General features: G+C 37.4%; 1 protein-coding gene across 2 annotated transcripts; it reads right to left on the bottom strand.

Annotated features, from left to right (window-relative positions):
• Positions 1–786: 786 nt before the first annotated feature.
• LOC127440557 (cytosolic phospholipase A2-like) lies at positions 787–20291 on the bottom strand. 2 transcript variants are annotated; one of them, XR_007897166.1, is made up of 19 exons: positions 20179–20291; positions 19836–19925; positions 19114–19195; positions 18346–18494; positions 18018–18131; positions 17853–17890; positions 17544–17688; positions 17300–17436; positions 16511–16733; positions 14235–14349; positions 13579–13716; positions 12708–12797; positions 11307–11372; positions 9823–10062; positions 7865–8049; positions 6973–7162; positions 6425–6546; positions 6132–6289; positions 5861–6009 (listed from the first exon to the last, which is right to left on the bottom strand). XR_007897166.1 is itself a non-coding variant. In XM_051697229.1 (18 exons), the coding sequence occupies exons 2-18, from the start codon at positions 19866–19868 to the stop codon at positions 5869–5871; spliced, it is 2244 nt and encodes a 747-aa protein (XP_051553189.1). In that variant the 5' UTR covers positions 19869–19925; positions 20179–20291; the 3' UTR covers positions 787–5868. The 2 variants fall into 2 exon arrangements, 1 of the variants encoding a protein (XP_051553189.1); XM_051697229.1 differs by lacking the exon at positions 6425–6546 and having other exon boundaries at positions 787–6009.

Below are 20291 nucleotides of genomic sequence, written 5' to 3'. Positions count from 1 at the left end.
TCAAGTTTGGAATAGAAGTACAACAAAAAGAGGAGATAAAGATATCAAGATGGAAATTAGACAAAGCCAATTGGGAAACCTTTCAAGCACTGGGTAAGGACAGATGTGAACATTTACTTAGAGAAGATATGTCAAATGGGAATGAATTCAATAAAAAAAATTGGTTGCAGTCATTAGACAGTCAGCAGAGGAAATATCAAATGGGATCAGGGAACAGAGGTAAAAAGAGTGTACCATAGTGGGATGAAAATTGTAGGCAAGCTGTAAAAAGAAGGAACAGGGCATTTAGACAGTTAAAGAAACACCATTATTTAGAAACATTAATTCAGTACAAAAGATCACAGGCAGTAGTTCGGAAGACTATAAGAACAACTAAACATGCATTCTGGAGGCAGTATTGTAATAGGATAGGGTGAGAGACACAGCTGTAAGACATATGGGGAATGATCAGAAGAATGAGTGGAATTAAGAGAAACAATACTATACCAGTGTTGCTAAGCAGCAACAAATCAGCTGTAAGTAATAAAGAAAAAGCAGAGCTTTTGGCAGAAACATAAGTGAAAATTCACAGTTCAGAAAATGTATCAGTAAGAGCTAGGCAGTGTAGGGACAATACACTAGCACAGAATACAGGTGTAAATGTAAGGTAAACTACATCAAAAGAAAGCTTAGACTTACCTTTTAGTTTGTTTGAGTTAAAGAGGGCCATTTTAAATACTTGACAATCATCACCAGGAAAAGATGACATTTGTTACAGTATGTTAGCGCGTATGGAAGACAGCACACTCCTTGCAGTATTAAAGTTGTTTAATAAAGTTTGGGACACAGGGAAATTCCAGTGGCATGGAAACAGTCAATCATTGTGCCAATTTTAAAACCTGGGAGAGACCCATCAATCCCCTCAAACTATAGACCAATAGCACTTACATCACAATTAGGGAAAACTATGGAGTGAATGGTAACTGAGAGAATAACATATTTTCTAGAGAGTAGAGACCTTTTTTCTCTTATTCAAAGTGGTTTTCGCAAAGGTAGAAATACAATGGACCCTATTCTAAGCCTAGAGTTTGAAATTAGGAAAGCCCAAACAAATAAGGAAATAGTGGTAGCAGTCTTTTTCGATATAGAAAAAGCATACGATATGTTGTGGAAGGAAGGACTGCTTATCAAATTAAGTTAGTTAAGTGTGGGCAGCAGGTTATATAACTGGGTACTGGACTTCCTATTTGGCAGGACAATATAGGTAAGGGTAGGTACAGAATAGAGAATGGAACCCCACAGGGCAGTGATATTTAACATCATGATTAATTATATTTTTGAGCAAGTTAATAAAGGTATAGGGAAATCGCTGTATGCCGGTGACGGGTCTTTATGGATAAGGGGGCGGAATCTAAAATATATACAGAAGAAAATGCTGGCTGCAGTTAAGATGGTGGAACAGTGGGCAAATAAATGGGCTTTTCAGTTATCTATAGCAAAGACGCAAGTGATATGTTTTTCTAAATGCCATAAGGCAGTATCCTTGAAATTATATGGCCAAACACTTGAACAGGTCAGTGTGATCAGATTTCTCGGGGTATTGTTAGATGAAAAGCTGACCTTGAAGCGACACATTGATAAAGTAAAGGACAAGTGTAAAAAGGTCAACAATCTATTAAGGTGCCTGTCAGGACAAGACTGGAGAGCAACCAGAGCATCATTGTTGAATATACACCAGGCCCTTATGAGAGCTACATTAGAATATGGGTGTATAACCTATATGTCAGCAGCAGCAAGTCACCTTAGTAAGCTGGATTTGGAGCAGGCACAAGGACTAAGAATATGCAGTGGAGCATTTAAAACATCTCCAGTAGCTGCTATACAAGTTGAAACGGGGGAAATGCCATTACGGATAAGAAGAGTGAAACTTATGCTGGCGTACTGGATTAATCTGAAGGGGCATAACAGATCACACCCTACAAAGAACATCCTGGAGGACTGTTGAGAGCATAATAAAACCAATTTTAGAAGCTTTGGATGGATAGGAAATATAAAAGCAGAAAACGAAGGTTTGTGTAACATACAATATGTTTTTTTGTGATCAATCAATAGATTTAAATATAACAGCAACAACTGAGGAATAAATCCAAACAGGTACCTGCTGGGAGGGTAGCGCAAAATTACATTGAACAGCACTTTGTAGATAAGCTGATATTATTTACAGATTTCATCCCACAGTACAAGGTAGCAATTAAGGAAAGAACTACAGATCATCTATTTGCACAGATAAGTGTTTTATCTGGGTTTTGCATTTATCAAATTAAAACCGTAATATTGACATTGTTTTGAGCATCATGTTTTCCTGATCAAGTACAAACGTGTTTAGAAAAAAATACATTTCTGAGATTGTATTTTGTCATTCTCTAAACAAGCTTACTAAGAGTGCATGGCTGTCTGCTCTACTGCTTTTCCAGTATTTAATGCCCCAGAGGTCATTGATGTTCTTTTATTATGTAAAAAAAAGAAAGAAAAAAGTTTGCATCCTTAATGTGTAATCTTACTTTAATGGGCAGGTACTGCACTGACCCATCAGATGTTAGGAAAGTAATACATCGTGTATAAACTAATCATACAAACATACATGACTACTACAGTTGTAGTGTTTGCTACAGCTACAGCATAACTACATCATTTCAAATCCAAATTGTACTGACCACAAACAGCAAGGAAGTTGTAATGGTTTACATTTATTTTGGACTTAAAGTGCACTCTATTCACCTTATGTGCCAGAGGAACTAGCGCGCAGCCATCTTGAAAATTTTGTCTCGGAACTTCCGTTCTAGCGGTTCTATATAGATATCTGGTGTTTATGTCAAAGTATAATTAGCTAGCAAAGTGGATTTACAGGTTATGAAGTTGTCAAAAGCTATCGTGAGTATTTTAAAGTGTTTAACATCTGGAAGTAGACCAGTGAGATTGTGAAAAAAAAGAGTACTTCATTCATAAATACACAAGATATTACCTTCAAGCTGTGGATGTACTGTGTCTCTGTGCTCATGAAACTCCAAAAGACAACACAAAGACAAAGTCATTCAAAATTTCTCTGTATGACACCTCTGACCATCTTCTCATGTCATTTACTCATGGCATTATAGATAAGGTGAGCAGACTTTTTGAGCATTAGGACAGGGGGAGGGTGCAACTATATTTATACAAACACACACATGTGAAAGTGTATGTTTTATTTTATATTCCGTTTACAACTATTTTAATCACATTTAAGCCTCTACACAACTATCAACCACATATTTTAACACAAATTATTAACAAGTTGTTGAAACATAAAAATTAAGCAGAATTACACGTATAACAATTCAACGATTGTATTATGAAAAAGTGCAGTGTGTCCAATTTACCTCCACTGGTGACGTTGTGCCTACTTCCACCCTTCGCGTGCACGCGCACAGTACCGCCGTGTTTCCACAAGATGGCAGTAAAAAAGTGGGACTTACGTCTTCACCCAACCATCCGAAAGTTCAGTTAGGATGACAAGTTAAACATTTTCCAGTAGATGGCAACACAGACTCTGAAATATAATTCAAAGGATTTCAAACGTCAGTGCCCTACGTCCTTATTATTTGTGTTTCTACACAACTCGTGTAACAAGTCGATTCTAGGTCTTTTTTGTCTGCTTATTGAACGTTAAATCAGTATGTAGCCTACTGGTAGATTTTACACTAAGGTGTCACATGCTTTACGAAAGAAAATTAGTTTGTCAGTCTGACACACTCAACACTTGTAATGTTACAATGTTGTCCAAATGAACACATAAGTGTATTTAATTTGCATGATAATGAATAATATTACTGGTATTTTATCTAAAACACTTTTGTACATGTAGTAGATGCAGTAAAGTTCTGTAATTGGCTGTTGGTGGAAATAAATAATATAGTCTAGCTTTATTTCTATTGCACCTTTCAGCATTTAAGCAAAAAGTTCTTAACAAATTAATAAGAGAAATCTACACAAATGAATAACAAAAACAACATATACAAACATGAATTAAAATGTGTAACTTGTCATCCTAACTAAACTTTCGGATGGGTTGGGTGAAAACGGAAGTCCCACTTTTTTTACTGCCATCTAGTGGAAACACGGCGGTACTGTGCGCGTGCACGCGAAGGGAGGGAGGCTTCAGCCGAATAGGCGGAATTAGGCACAACTGTAAAAAACGAACATTTAGAGTGACAGAAAAAACACCCCACTAGCATTTTCAAGTAGTAAAGGGGTGCTGTAGACTCTCACCATCAACTCTTGATAAAAAATGCTTTCTGTGCTCCCACATATAATCCAATTTGATCGACTCTTCTCAGTAACTTCAATACTAACGGATGACAAAATTCGGAAGGGCGGAGCACAGAAAAGGGGCGGGGCTAAATAAAGTGAATAGCTTAGGTCTATTTTTACCACTCTACCTGTCTTTCCAGTATATACCTGCCACCTTATTCCCACTGACCTCAGTTCAGTTTTATTAATGACTTTATCTGCTTTGATTTACAGCGCGCATCCTTATTTTCCCATTTCTTTTTTAGTTCAAAGTTCAAGCTAATCCTTCCAAAATATTACATCTTTTAATGAAAAGTTATGTCAAATTTGATTTCAGGCTTTTCCTTCCAGGTCACAGTTAGGATTGGTTCAATGATGAATGATTTAAACTATTTTAAAGAGTAGCAACAAAATAAGCATACAAATAAGTAAATACAAGGGTGCCAACTTTTGAGTTCAGTACCCTGGTTGGTCTGAATAACTCGCTTCTGCACTGTGCCAGCTGCTCTGTCTTGTCTGCCTGTGTGCTGTCAGTGTCCTCTTTGCTCCGCGACGTTATCACTGTGAGAAAAGGGGCGTGTGGTGTGAGAACAGTGTCAGCTGCATGACTCGCATGCTCCATGCATTAACAAAGATGAATAAATGCTGTAAAAATATGTGTTGTTCATTGTTAGTTCATGATACTTAATGCATTAACTAATGTTAATGAATGGAACATTATTGTAAAGTGTTACCATAAACTTTTATCATTAAGTAAACCAGAGGACTGATTATGTGGAGAGGTAAAGTTAGATTTATATTATTTAGAGCTTGCCAAAAAAAAGGAACTGACTCATCTATCAAAACATCAGGTCATTCATGTCCCATCTTGTCATCATTTTTGACACCTCCCAAAGAGGTGGAGTCTGGCATGGGAGGAGTAAGATGGCATTCCACCTTCTTCTCACCCCTTGGGCCAGAGAGAAGACATTTGCAAGCAAAATAAATAGAAGCAGCCAAATCCAGTTCTCAACAAAAGTATTAACATTTCAATAAAATATGAGACGAAACCTGTCCTAAAGACAAGGCTTACCACAAACCATCTACTGGTCATAGGTGTGTCACAGTAGAACTGAATGGAGAACATCCATTGTTTTTTTATCACACAACCAAAAACACATAAGGAACAGCATGTCCTGAGGCTCAGGCTGCCACTGAGAATATAAATGACTGTCACAGCTCAGAAGATTATTTGCTGCTAAAATGCCCACAAAAAACGAAGCTGCCAGTACTTGGCTCCTTAGAGAAGTGCACTGCTAGATTTGTCGGTTGACTGTCTCAATAAGTAAGAGCCCTTTAAAATTAAAGGTGTGGAGAACTTGCTCAAACATATTAAAAATGGTGATTCAAGAAACGTGGGAAATCACAGTAAAAGACACTATAAAACATGGTAAACCCCAGCAATAAGGTCGATCCAGTCTTGTCTGATAAATCAGCTCGCTGATTCTCTTTAAAAGTCTGATTCAGCACCAGAGGACCAACATAGTCGAGGCTTTTGTGTATAGCTTTTTGCTTAGCTATCTGTTAGGTGTGTCTTTTTGCATTGCTGGTATTTCGTTTCAGAAACTTCTTGTTTTTGATCTCACTGAGTGAAAGGGAAACCGAACAGCGTGATGGGTTCTCTTGTCTCTGCAGAATGCTGTCTTTAATAGCTTCTTTTATAACCTAAAAAGCAAAATAGTGTTACATAGAGCAAAGACAAAAAAACAAACAAAAAAAAAAAAACTAGGGAAAAAAAAGAACCTCTTTTTCTTATTAAATCATTTGGAAGTTGATTGACCACTGACCTCAATGTTGTTAAGCGTGTTGAACTCCATGAGATCATGAAGCCTCTTGAAGGCCTGATTGGGGTATTGAAAGTTGAAAGTGGAGTAGGGAGAAGCTGAATCATCAAATATGTCAAAGTTGCCGAACTCTATCTCGCTGTCTGACTGTCTGGGAACTCCTTCAACACAATAAAAATGGAAAAAATGCATCACCGTTACATTCAAACTGAAATGATGCTGTTGGAATTCTCAGTATTTTTTAATATTATGTCAAAAACAGACAGATGAGAAAGAATGCACTTAAACTGATTTACTGTAAAATTGTGAAAAGCTTTGAGCTTTTGTTTGATTGGACCCTTTTGTTTTCCACTGATTTTTATTGTCCACCTCATCCTCCAAATAAAGACATGACAACAAAACTCAAGCAATGATCTCACTGGAAAATAAAGCATACTGTTTCAGAGTTAGTGTAACAGTCTTAACCAGATCCAGATCCAGATTCCAGCATCAAGCGATCTGTCTGTCCACACTGAATGCAAAACTGCTCAGTTCAATCACAGCCATTCAAAATATATTTCATGTTTAATGTACTGTTATGAGAAGCTGGATTTTGGACCAATGGGAGTTCACAGTGGACGAGGTTACCCGGTGCGACACTGCAGAAATAGAAACCAAGCGAATGATAGAATGTCCTGTTTTTCTCACTTGTCATGGTTGCAGCTGGTTAGGACAAAAACTCTGACACGATAAAGTGACACCCAATAAGATTAAAGGTTTGTCTTCCAGGTTAACCTTTATTGTGTCGGTTTATTGCATCACGTCTGGTTAGGATACGGTGTTAAAGATGCATGCATGATCTTACCTGGGGCTTTAAAGTCCCGAAAGTTGATATTGGCCAAGACAAAATGAATGACAGTGGGACAGTTTTTGTCTCCCTTGTTGGGTTTGAACACATAACACTCTTTCAGACCTTCTCGGTCAAATACTTTGGAATCAATCTTAGGAAACGGCAGCTTATTCATGCGAGCCCATTTTTCAGCCAGAAGTATCTCCTAATACAGATAGACAAGAACACAATCAAATGCAGAAAACAGCTTAGGCAAACATACATATGATCAAATCCCTTCTTCTATGCTCACAGGAGTTTAAAAAGTGAAAGAAACTATGGAACAACTATGAAATAGTTTCAATAGTTTCTTTCTGTACAATTCCTTTAAATGACAAAACACACTGCATTCTGTGACCTAAGTTTAAATCACTGAATTACTTAAGCAGAAATCCATATTTGGATGCTTTCATGTAATTCTAAAGGTCTTAAAGGGACAGTTCACCCAAACATGAAAATTCTCTCATCATTTACCCACCATCATGCCATCCCAGATGTGGATCTCTCTTTTGCTGAACACAATCAAAGATTTTTAGAAGTATTTCTCAGCTCTTTTGGTCCAGACAATTAAGTGAATGGGTGCCAAAATTTTGAAGCTTGATTTTAATTTTTGGGTGAACTATCCCTTTAAATTCATTAGCCATGCAAATGATAATCAAAATATGATTACTAACACTGGATGAATCACACAAAGAAATGTCTGGCTCATCTTTCACCCCAGAAATAAAAAAAGCATAATTTTGTTTATGCAAACTAGAAATTCTTACATTTTCCTTTAGATTCTAGGGTGAAACATGACCCTGGCATTTCATGACCGTTTTGATGAGATTCACCCTATATTTCCTCAATCTTCAGGTCAGACACTCACTTTGAATGGTGGGCTGGAGTCACTGGGCCTGGCAGAGAAGTCAAACGAGATGATGAGGTCCACTCCTCTCTGAGGCCGTAGGATCAAAGGGTAGGGCAGGTTAAAGGTCAGGCCACTGTCCACAATATGGATTTTTTTACTCTTCACATCCAGGGGCTCGTAGATAAGATCAAACTCATCAGGATCTACAGGAAAGACCAAAGTCTGTTCATATCAGTGCTACTGCTGTGGTTTGTAAGAAATGCCACTGACCTAAAATGGCCTACAAATGCAAAAAAATAAAAATAAAAAATAACTACACCAACACTGAAACTAAAGTGTTTTAATTGCCTTAGTTTTCGTTAGGATTTTGGTGTTACTGCAGTTTTTACACTCCATGTTCTCTGAATCTGAGCATAGTTGAGCCACAACTGTCTGTAACTGGACAGATTACTCTAAGAGACCCGACTTATGTCATAAATCAATCAAGGTGTAGTTACTGCACTTTGCCTTTGCATAGCAATATACAGGAAAGCCAGCGACAGTACATGCCATCACAAAGATTTACCTGGTTGTTTGCTGCCTACAAGTAATTATGATTCTATTTTGCATTAATGCCATTTTCTTTGTACTTAACTGTACGTTTTCTTGTTAAGTGCTCATCTTTTTTCTCACACCTAAATATGAACAGGAAGTGCTGAGTCACTCTATGCTAATATTATCAATAATTATATGGTGAGATCCTGCCTTCACTCATCTGAGAGCTTAATAGAATGACACATAAACTTAACATGCCACATAGAGATCTTTCAAAGCTGCCACATTTAACTTGACTGGCAATCTTGCAGTGACATGCATCTGACCATAATGTATCACGGCTAATGCGTTCAGGTGTTTCTGTACATTTAACCCTTGGGAGAGATGTTAATCTACAGTGGGTGTGTTGGTATGTGTGAAGTTTTGTGAGCTGACTAAATGGCTTCCCCTCTCCTCCCACTCCAGCACCTGACCAGATTTCAGGCTATTGTTCCACCTACAGTCTGTCACACCCTTTTCTTTTAACGACATGCTTCAAGAGACCAGGGCAAGGTGAGTTGTCAGGCATAAAGAAAAGTACTATGGTGGTTTAAGACCATGGTGGCCTTAAAGGAATTGTTCACCCAAAAAATAAAATACTGTCTATTTACTCTCTCTCATGTCGTTTCAATGCTCTTGTCATACACCAACAGTTGAAAGTGACCAGGAGTTGTCAAGCTCCAAAAAGGACAAAATAATACCATAAAAGTAGTCCATATGACTTGTGCGCATTATTCCAAATCATCTTCAAAAAATAGCTTAGTGTGAGGAACAGACTGAAATTTAAGTTGTTATTCACTGCTAATCTTCACCTTCGCGGAAGCTCGCATCTAGCCCATGCTGATGTCCAGATTCTTCAATGGCATATAGACGCCAATATGCCATTGATTCTCAAATGCAACTTTTGAATTAAGAATGAAAACATGGGCTATACACAAGCAGTTTTGGTAGAGGGCAAAATTATCAGTGTATAATTACTTAAATTGTGGTCTGTTCCTCACACAAACCCATCGTTGGCCTCAAAAAACTTGGAATATAGCTGAATGAACTACATTTGGAGCTCAACATGCTGTTAGTCACTATTAACTGTTGTTGTATGTCAAGAACTGAATGAAGAAAATTTTTCATAAATTTCTCCAAAATACTGTTTTCAAAAAAATAAAATAAATAACAGCATACAGGTTTGGAATGACACGAGTGTGAGTAAATGATGACAGAATTTTCATTTTTGGGTGAACTTTCCCATTAAAGATCTGTACTGGTAACTGACAGGTTGTAGGTTAAAATCCCTTTAAAAGGGTGATGTTTTAGCTTTAGTAAGGTAGCAAACCTTAGGTGTCCCTTTAGTAAGTGTACTGTAAGTTGCTTTGAATAAAAGTGTCACCTAAGTTACTAACTAGTACCTGTAACAGCATCAACCTCCTCATCCACTGAGGTCTGGTTCATGAGGCCGCTGAAGGGAGAGAAGGGCAGGGTAGAGTTCAGGTTAAGCCCCAGCATGAAGTTGTGCACCTTGCCGGCACGGCCCTCACGTGTGGTGAACAGGGTGGAGTCACCCATTATTGAGGTCAACATGCGCTGAACCCAGCTAGCCTGGGCATCACGCTGCCGCTCATCTTCCACCTCTGCAGACTCTGTGCCTCCTGGAAGAAAAAGAGACAGAGAGAAACAGTATATTTCTTCCTTCTACCCCTCACCACTTTAGGTAGATTTTCGATGCGCTCTTGCCCATGGCTTGCTCACTGGGGGTTGTGCAGCCACAGTTCTGTGTAAAAGCTGCTTTGTACTATGTACTGTGAAAGGGGCTATAGAAATAAAATTGAACTTATATTGAGTTAAAGCTGAAGTGTATAATTTCTGCGGCACTAGCGCCATCGAATGGAATTGCAAAAACATCTGCTGTTGATCGAACAAACAGATCAAGGCCGCTTCTAGCAATAAGTGGTATAAGCAGCTGCTTAGGGCCTACGGGCCACCAGAGGGCCCCAAAAATCAAGGTTGTTTTATATTTTATTTTATTTATTTAGACGGGTAAGACGGGCTGCTCAAAACAAACAGAGGAATTATAATAGCACCACAGAGACACAGTATTTACAGTTTTTGATTGCATTAACTGCTTACAGTTGATTCTGCATATAAAGCTGGGATAGAAGAAAGTGGCTGCATCACCGCCTGGTATGGCAACAGCACCGCCCTCAACCGCAAAGCTCTGCAAAGGGTGGTGCGAACTGCCAGACACATCATCGGAGGTGAGGTTCCCTCCCTCCAGGACATATATACCAGGCAGTGTGTGAAAAAAGCTCGGAGGATCATCAGAGACTCCAGCCACCCAAGCCATGGGCTGCTCTCACTGCTGCCATCAGGCAGGTGATATCGCAGCATCAGGACCCGCACCGGCCGACTTCATGACAGCTTCTTCCCCCAAGCAATCAGACTTTTGAACTCTTGATCACTCACGATACATATATCAGCACCGCACTTTATTAGCCTCAGACTGGACCCACATTTTATACTTCTTTCAATAACACACTGGCAACTGACTATCAACTGACACCTGAATGCACAACACTTCATATTTATTTCCACTGATAACATGGGGGGGGGGGGGGGATGTATATTGTGTTGTGTAACAGATGTGTAAACTGTATTATGTGTAAATCAAATGTTTATTCTAATTGTCATGACTGCTATGTTGCTCGGAACTGCACCCAAGACTTTCCCCCACTGCTGCACTTGTGTATATGGTTGTGTGACAATAAAGGGATTTGATTTGATTTGAAGTATTTTAACACAGAAAAAGTTACACACGCCAGCTTTAAGTGTGTGTGTGTGGTTGTGTGTGACAGAGAGAGAGAATGAAAGACAAAATATTAAGAGTATCTCTCACCTCTTGGAGTTTCCTCCTCATTATCTGTTGAGTCATCTCCCACAATGTGCTCTGGTTTAATTTGCTCTGAAAACAGAAGAGAAGGGTAAATCTCATGAAAACTGTCAATAAATGTTTGGGTTTGGTTTATATATATATATATATATATCATTCTTATTACAAATGCAAAAAATAAACAATGGTATACTGTAAATTTGTAAAGTACCACTGTAATCTGGATTCAGTAATCAGATTACAAAATCAAGTACTTGTAATGACATTGCATTTTAAAATACTTGTGATCAGATTAGAGTTACTATTTATGGATTACATTATTACATATTAATCAGGCAATGGCAGTAAATTGTTAATAATTTATTGATCCTCTAATTCTTCTTTTTAATCTTAAAAAAGAAAAGATATACTGTTTATACATAGTTTTTTTTTTTTTAAGATTTGTTATAATCAGCCTAACACTGATTTACATATGGTAAATCTTGTTTTTGTTGGTAATAAATAATGGAATATATTTTCTTCCTCTTTGTATTTGTATGTCAAAATGGTACAAGACTATCATGTGACATGAAATAAACAAGAGTGAAGTCAAAAGTAATCAGAAATTAATCCGATTAGATTACCTAAAACATGTAATACAAGAAATTATGTTAACAATTACAATTTTTGTCATGTAATTTGTAATCAGTACCAGATTACTGTACAATTCAGAATAAATCTACCCAGAACTGGTTGTACTGAATAAGAATATGATTTTTCTTTTTGCATTACAATAATGATCATTTAGAAATAATTGTCATGAAAATACTATAATGTCACAATGCAAAAAAATTATAATAATAATAAATAATAAAAATCTTAGTCCAAGAAAAAAGCCTAATTTTCTTTAAGTAAATTGTAGTTTCTTCTTTTTCTTTTTCTTTTAGGGTTAAATATGACCAGGACGTTTCTTCATTAGATTCAACCCAAAATCCAAAAAGAACACTGAAAGTTCAAACATGAATGACATTAACTAACATCAACACACTGATTAAACCCATCTATCATGATAAATGTATGTTGCTCTACATCCTATGAGACATGTTATGTTTAGAAGTTGTGTTGACAGGGTTTTTGACTGATGTCACAAGAAATAGCTTGTTGATCAGTGTGGTAGTGTGTTAGCCTTATCATTCACACCCTACAAACTGTGTGCACATGCAGCAGTATGTGTAAACTGCACATTTCTGTAATAGGAGAACCAGACATAGCACTTTTTTAGCAGGTCACATGGTCACAAACAAAGCAATATGACAAGCTATTGTTTTTCTTGAAATACAGCATACACTGTCCCTTTCATGGTGGGCCTGACTTCAAGATCTGATAGCAAAAAGAGACATAACACTGAAGAGACACAATCTTTCTCACCCAACTCTTCCTCCATTGTGCTACTGCTGGCTGTCTCTTTCACACCCAGAACCCGGTTAAAGAGTATGGAGAAAGCACTTCCCCATACACCTGCATCACACACAGAGAACACATCAAACACTCAGCAAACACTATGCAACACACACAAAAATGCACAATACATGGAACTGATTCTGATATTCTACTGAGAATCTTGAAAACAATTAGAGGCTTTTAGGACAGTTCTTCTCATATAGAACTCACTTATACCCTCTTTAACTGACAGCTGCAAGATGCTTGTGCAAAATTAGCTGTCTTGATTCAAGATAAGATATATTTACATAAAGAGTCACTCATGAGTAAGAATTAAAGCAACACAAGCATAACTATTGGGAAGTATGAATAACCCTGATCAAAGATAATACGATAAATGAGTAAAGTTGTCAGTGAGCGTGTTTACAAGCATGTTTTTACACCGATTACGGTTAATAAGCTGACAATGTATACGGTCATGTAAAGGTCTTAAACGCAGTTCGGGGTATGGTCATAAACAGTTTAAGCAAAAAATGATTGATTTTTATCCACTATCCTGATTTTGCGTTGCATATAAACACCTTTCCCAGTGTTCTTATCTGCTTATCTAATGCAAGCAAGTGTTGTGGGCATGCCTGTTTACGTTTTGATGTCAACAGCAGAGATAATCAGATGATTTCAATAATCCCCCTTTTTTTTTTGGATTTTTGGTAGGTTTTAGCAAACTGGTGTCCATGTAAACTAACTCAGTTACCAGTTCATATGGTAGTCAGTATCCAGTGATCCACAATACATTTTTTATATGAGGGTCTGTATGAGAAAATGGTTCTGTTAAAATTCAGAGCAGTCCCAGTCTTACCCATGAGGAAATGTAAGGGGTTTTCCTCATATTGCTTCACAACAGAGCCCATGAAGAACTTGCTCCCAAAGAGCCCTGGAGACATGAAGGTGCCGTATTTGGCCATGCCAATTTCATGCGGAGTGAACTCTACCCAATCTGACAGAGAGATGCACAGGAATAAAACATTCACTCAGTATGATCAACGCTGAGTCAAATTGCATGCACTAGAAAAAATTATATTACACTACCACAACATTTAATATAGCAGTAACAACAAAATGTAAAATGTTATACTCCTTAACTATGTGACTCAAGTACACAAATCTATGGCAAATACAGCGAGTAATGTAACTGACTCCCTTCCACTTAACAATCACCTCTGCTTTGTCACACGACTCATCTCATTCAAAAGAAAACAGAAAACCTACGGACACACAATGGCTAATCTCTAAATATAACTTTTGGGTTGAGCCAGTGGGTCAGGGAAGAATCAATCATTAGTTCGGGCACCATAATGAATATTTGCATGTTTTCCACTGCTTTAAGCAAATATAAACAAATAGATAATGCCCGCATTTCTATGTAGGCTAAAAAGAGGTGACTGTCATACAAATGTCCGCTATTTTGTTTGTCTTAACAAATATTGACTTTGTGAACAGTCGTTGTCCTCTTACCTGCAAACATGAGCTCAGAGACATTAGGTTTGACGTGCAGACAGGTGAAGAGTGGCAGAGGGCTCTGACCTTCATTAATCTTCTCCTGCATGGAGCTAAGTTTTGTGTCCATTCTCTGAACAACACAAACACACACAAAGTATAATGATCTTTCTTTTGAGTGATCACAGCATTTGACAAAAATGCAAGCACATCATCACATTTTCATAGTATTTACATATCATTTTCTTAAAGGAATAGTTCCCCCAAAAATGAAAATTCTGTTATGAATTACTCATCCTAATATCACTCCAAACCTGACTTTCTTTCTTCCGTAGAACACAAAGATTTGTTTTTTTTTTTTTATCTTCACACATCTTTTTGTCATATAATGTAAGTGAATAGTGACTCAAACCTCATGTGACCACACGTCATCTTACAGTGAAATCGGACACAGTAGGTTCACTTTTCTTTTTTTTCCCTTTTTTTTCTAAAATTGGTCTGTGATTACAGAGATTTGAAACACTGCCCCCAGTGGCCAAAGCGATAAGTGTTGTTGGGTGTATGGGCATGTGAGCTCCATTTTCCCAATGAAATGTCCACAGAGAGGCGTCAAATGCGAGTTGTGAAGCAAGTTATTTTTTAGCTGGAGAGGATGTAATAAAGTGAAGAAGAGTGCATACCTAACCATCAGTGGATTAAAAATGTAATGTTAGTGAAAAAGAATCTCTGAATCGCGCTCTATGCGAACGCAATAACTTCCTGATAACTCAGGATCCGAATCCGGGTCTCCAACACTGCTGACGCAACACTCTTCCGGTCGAGCCACAAGGGAAGGAAAACAAGCTAGAGCCGATGCAAAAATTATTGATGGGAGAAAGTGCTTGTCAGTGAGTTGGCATAATGTGGCCAATCCTAGGGTACTGGAATTCTCGGAAACAACAAGTCGACTTCCGTGTCATCATGTTGTGACAATGGCACAAGAACCAATGAGGTTTGATGTTATTTACATTTCACTGTATTTCATTTGTGCTCTGTTAATGGGAATTGATCAATGATTTGATTTGAGAGTGAACAACAATTTGGAAAATAGTGTGTGAACTGTATCAACTATTTTTAATGTTCTGTAATGCTTTTTGTCCTTTATGGAACTTGACAGCCCGGAATCACTTTTCACTTTTGTTTTATGGTGAAAAGACGAGTTGTGAAGATTAAAAAAAAAAATAAAAAATCCTGAAAAATGAAAGAATTTTCATTTTTGGGTGAACTATTCTTTTACAAGTCAGTACCTACAATGTAGTAGATTTAAACAAATCTTATGTACATTCAAGCAATTAAAAAAATGTCCCTAAACTTAATTATGTGCCTGAACACTTTCAGTGGTGGCTATTTTGTATTAAGTGCACTACTGTCATGTGTATTTTGTTGATTCATGTCTTTTATTTTGAAATGTTTAGTTCCTGTTTCCCTTGTCATGTGATTCCTGTTTTCCCTCCATGTTCATGTGTCATGTTTTCATTGGTTTATTGTTTAATTATCTTGTTATCAGTTCTGTTTGTTTATTGGTTTATGTTCCCCCATGTCCATGTATTTAAGCCTCGTGTTTTCCATTGTGTCTTGGTCAAGTATTGAATGTATGTGGATGTGTTTTGCTCCTAGCCAAGTCAAGCCATGTTATGTTTATGTCAAGTCTAGTCTAGTCCATGTTCATGTTTTGTTTTGTAGTCAGGGTCATTGGTTCTCACTTTGTAAATAAACTGCACTTGGGTTCTCTACACTACGTCATTGTCTTCGTCATCATCATTGCCAGTGCCTGCAACATTACAACTACATACCAGCATAGTAATATTTCCTCAGTATGATCAATGCTCGTTGAACTATAACACTATATCATTGCAGGGAAACTATCATTTACCCAGTCACAGTCAATGCTTTATCAGTAAAGTCATTCTGTTGCATCTGTCTCAGCACACACTGTAAATACTTTCTGTGTCATTTGATAGTCATATGAGAATTTAGATAAACAATGTTATCAGTGATTAAGCTGACAAATTCCTTATTACAGAGGCTGTCAGCTTCCTCTATTGAAAAATATTTTCCTTGATTCATTGGGCCGATCCTTCCCAAGAGGTCAATTTGCATTGGGATGCATAATAGGGAGACAACATACAAATGAGCCTTTGTATCTGAATATACTACAGTGGTTTTAAATAAAGTACAGTGCATTTCAAAATTTTTGCATGACATCATGTTGCAGTAAGAACTATCAATAACCCATATAAGCCTGCTTGTCTCACCCCTGGAATGAGAGTCTCTCCTATCAACATGCCGAAGATGTCAGTGAAGGTGACAGGCTGTCCGGCTGACTTCTTCTTCCACAGAGCCTTGACATAGCGGTTGATGTTTTGGGGCAGGAGCAGTTTAAGTGGGTTATTGCTGACCCTGTTCATCAGCTCCTCATTAATATACCCTGGTCCTTTAGCGGGAAACTCAGGATGTGAGTACAGCATAGACATATACCTGTGGAAACATTGTTATTATAGAAGGCTCCTCCAAATTTTAGATTTGATTTTGTCATTACAAAGTCTGAAATAGATTTTTACAGTTTCTGGCGAAAAAGTGAGTGGTGCTTGCCCATGCGAAAATCGCTGCCACAGTGCTATGTTGTTGTTGGTGGTTGCTAGGGTGTTAAATGTGGTTAATTACTGGCCCAAAGTCAAAAGAGCCCACCCCCAAGTCTCTATGATATTCTGGTCCCTAGATATGGATTGGTTCCCTCCTTCAATGTCTATGCCCTGTCCTGCACTGTTTGTGCTTATAAAAATCCCTTAAGGGATCCACCAGGTGAAAGTCTGATCGATTAGAAATGTAATAAGCTGCATGATTTGAGGTACCCATTTATACACACAAACAGTGCAGGACGAGTTACCAATCAAATCTCTAACCCTAGGTATGTGCAATAACAATGTTGTTATGCAGTGCTGTAATAATGATAAAAGGCAAACTTCTTAGCAGCCATCCTGTAGCTACCTCACATAATAAACCATCTTGTGCCAACTACTTGACATTTTAAAACAAATACTGACCATGTTGATCCAGAAAGTCCCGCAACGTATGTTGCGCAGTCGAGCACTCCAGACTCATACAGAGCCTTCATCACTCCAGAGAAGCCCACCATTGCACGAAACCCCCCTCCAGAGCCCAGTATGGCGATGGTTGGAACCTGAGCACAAACAGAACTGTAATAAGACAGGGTCTCACACACTCGCAATAAAATCCCCTTTTTAGAATTGCACAATTTTGATTTTTGAAAGTGGTCCTTGAGTTCACCTCTCTTGGTGAGGCCGGAAGGAATTGCGGGTTTTCCATTTTGAGAAGTTTCTTGATGCTGAGCATAACTCTGTCCCTGCGTTTCTGCATGAAAAGCTTCTCCTGATCACACAAAGCAATGCTGAAGCGCAAGTCTCTGGATGCACTGCTCACCAATAAGAAGAGTCAATTAGAATACAACTGCGATTCTCATTTGTTATGACAATAAAAATCTGCATGAACCACAACTGAATGAGCACAAAAAGGAACTTACATATTGAATGTATAAAACATGCACAATATATTGCATTAAAATTGCTTCATACATACCACACTTCTAAGGACATATCGAGAAACACTTTAGTCATCTAGAAGGAAAATAAAAGTAAACAACCATAAACTGAAAATCACTGACCATCACATTAACATTGACAGTACACAGATTAATTCATGGCAAGCTAAGAATGTATACCAAAATGGATTTGGAGTTTTCACCTTGCCAATAGGGAGTGTCACTTGCTCTGTCTGCCCCACTTTGAGTTTTGATAGGGAATATGTAGCTGTGCCGAGAGTTTCATCCATGACATAATTAGCATCCATCAGTGTTATCTAAATAAAGAGCATTCAAAAGACATTACAACATTGTGCTCATGTATACTCTCAAACTCCAGCAATTCAATACAAAACTTTTAAAAACACTCTATGACCTAGATATTTTAACTGTCATGGAATGATAATATAACTACAGTAAAGTATCTCATAATAAAAGAAATAGCTTGTAAAGGCAAATACTCCATAAGTAATTAGAGTATGAATTTTTCACCTCTAAAATGTTGGGTTGATTGGGGTCCAATACGAACTCAAATGTTTCGTTCCACTTTGGGTTAATGTCATTATCAATGTGGCGTGTCCGTTTTCTTGACTCTGGGGTGGTTGGAATGGACAGCTCCACATAAGGGTCTGGGGTGTCCACTATGAACAAACACATAAACTGTAAAGCTTGTGCACTAAACACTGTGTTTGTTTATTTATTTATTTAAAGGAACACTTCACCCTACAATGAAAATTCTCTCATCTTTTACTCACCCTCTTTTTTCTGCAGAACACAAACAATGATTTTTAGTAAAATATCTCAGCTCTGTAGGTCCATGCAATGCAAGTGAATGGTGACCAAAACTTTGAAGGTCCAAAAAGCAAATAAAGGCAGCATAATAGTAATCCATATGACTCCAGTGGTTAAATCCATGTCTTCTGAAGCAATCCAATTGGTTTTGGATGAGTACAGACCAAAATGTAACTCCTTTTTCACTATAAATCTTGGCATCTGCAGTGTCCTTGGCTTTTATGCTGCCTTTATGTGCTTTTTTTGGAGTTTCAAAGTTTTGGTCACTATTCACTTCCATTGTATGGACCTTTAGAGCTGAGATATTCTTCTTAAAACCTTAGTTTGTGTCGTAAAGAAGAAAGAAAGTCATACACATCTGGAATGGCATGAGGGTGAGTAAATGATGAGAGAATTTTCATTTTTGGGGGAACTATCCCTTTAAGGATTTCTTTAAATAAGAAAAAGACATCATGAATTTATACTCACATAAATCCCCAAATGCTCCTTTAGTCACATTTTCAGCTCTCACCACGGTTACTTTCAGTCTATGAGAATACTGATGCTCTACCTGTGGATAACATTGATATACAATGGCAAGGATTTAGAGTGGAAAAGGCAGTAAAATGTGCCTATGTGAAAAGGTAGCTCATTTAGCTATCGAAGTAGGAAATGGACAACAGGTGAATCCCAGACAGAAGTGTCCATGGTTTCCGATGTCATAAATTCAAAATAAGCAATTAAAAATAACATTCTGACCGTATATTATGGTTAATTCATATTTATGGTATGATGTTTAAATCAATAAACTAATGAATGTAGCATTTTAGCAACATGATACATAATTTAAATGAAGGCTGGATTTCCAGAAAGTGCCAGCAGGAGTTTTCCTCATGCAAATCAACATCAGCAGCACCAAATATACAACTGTAGACCCAGAAGTTCTTTCCCTTATTTCAGAATCAGGTAAATTACAACAAAACATAAATATAAGCTGAATGCATATTAAAAATAATAACAAGTACATTTAATATATACTGTATATATATATATATATATATATATATATATATATATATTCAATATATATTGAAAATCACCAAACAAAATGTCATCAGCGATTAGTAGACTTATTGTAATAATTTAGGTTTTATTTTAAGACAACTCTCACTAACATCATAATGAAACTTGAGGAGGATAATATAACTTACTATGATGTATTGATAGGGGTCGATAGAGGACATTCTGACAGCAGTTTATGTCATGAAGGTACGCTTATTTCAGGACAGTCCTGGCAATATCTGTCAAAATTATACAATAAAAAAAGGAATAAAAATACTGTCTACGCACAAGAAGTTGAAATGTGATACTGTCTTGTCGAAAGAGATATGCAGAGTTCAGCTGGTATACGTCTTTCTGAGTCGAACCCAAAAGTTCACTCTCAGTTTAGATGAAAGTCATGATAGGAATTGCTGGACTTATTTGCATAAGTCATATTGAGGCGTACTCAAAGTTAAAGTAATTTATAGAGAAACAAACCACGTAATAACTTACCATGGTTGGTGGTATAGTGCTGTTAAACCCTTCCGACTAAAAGTTATTTCAGGAAGGCCAAAACAATGCGCATTACGGGGCGGATTTAAATATTCGCGAGCGAATCATTCTTG

Source organism: Myxocyprinus asiaticus, chromosome 5, assembly GCF_019703515.2.
Source record: "Myxocyprinus asiaticus isolate MX2 ecotype Aquarium Trade chromosome 5, UBuf_Myxa_2, whole genome shotgun sequence".
NCBI classification, from domain to species: domain Eukaryota; kingdom Metazoa; phylum Chordata; class Actinopteri; order Cypriniformes; family Catostomidae; genus Myxocyprinus; species Myxocyprinus asiaticus.
Note: the sequence above shows the minus strand (reverse complement) of the source record. Positions and strands in the feature narration are given on the sequence as shown.

Coding starts and splice junctions, on each gene's coding strand:
- LOC127440557 (XM_051697229.1), bottom strand. CDS start 19,868: ATGTCCTCTATCGACCCCTATCAATACATCATA. Junction 12,798..13,578: donor CCCCTTACATTTCCTCATGG/GTAAGACTGGGA, acceptor TGTGTGATGCAG/GTGTATGGGGAAGTGCTTTC. Junction 8,050..9,822: donor GGAGGTTGATGCTGTTACAG/GTACTAGTTAGT, acceptor TCTTTCCTGTAG/ATCCTGATGAGTTTGATCTT.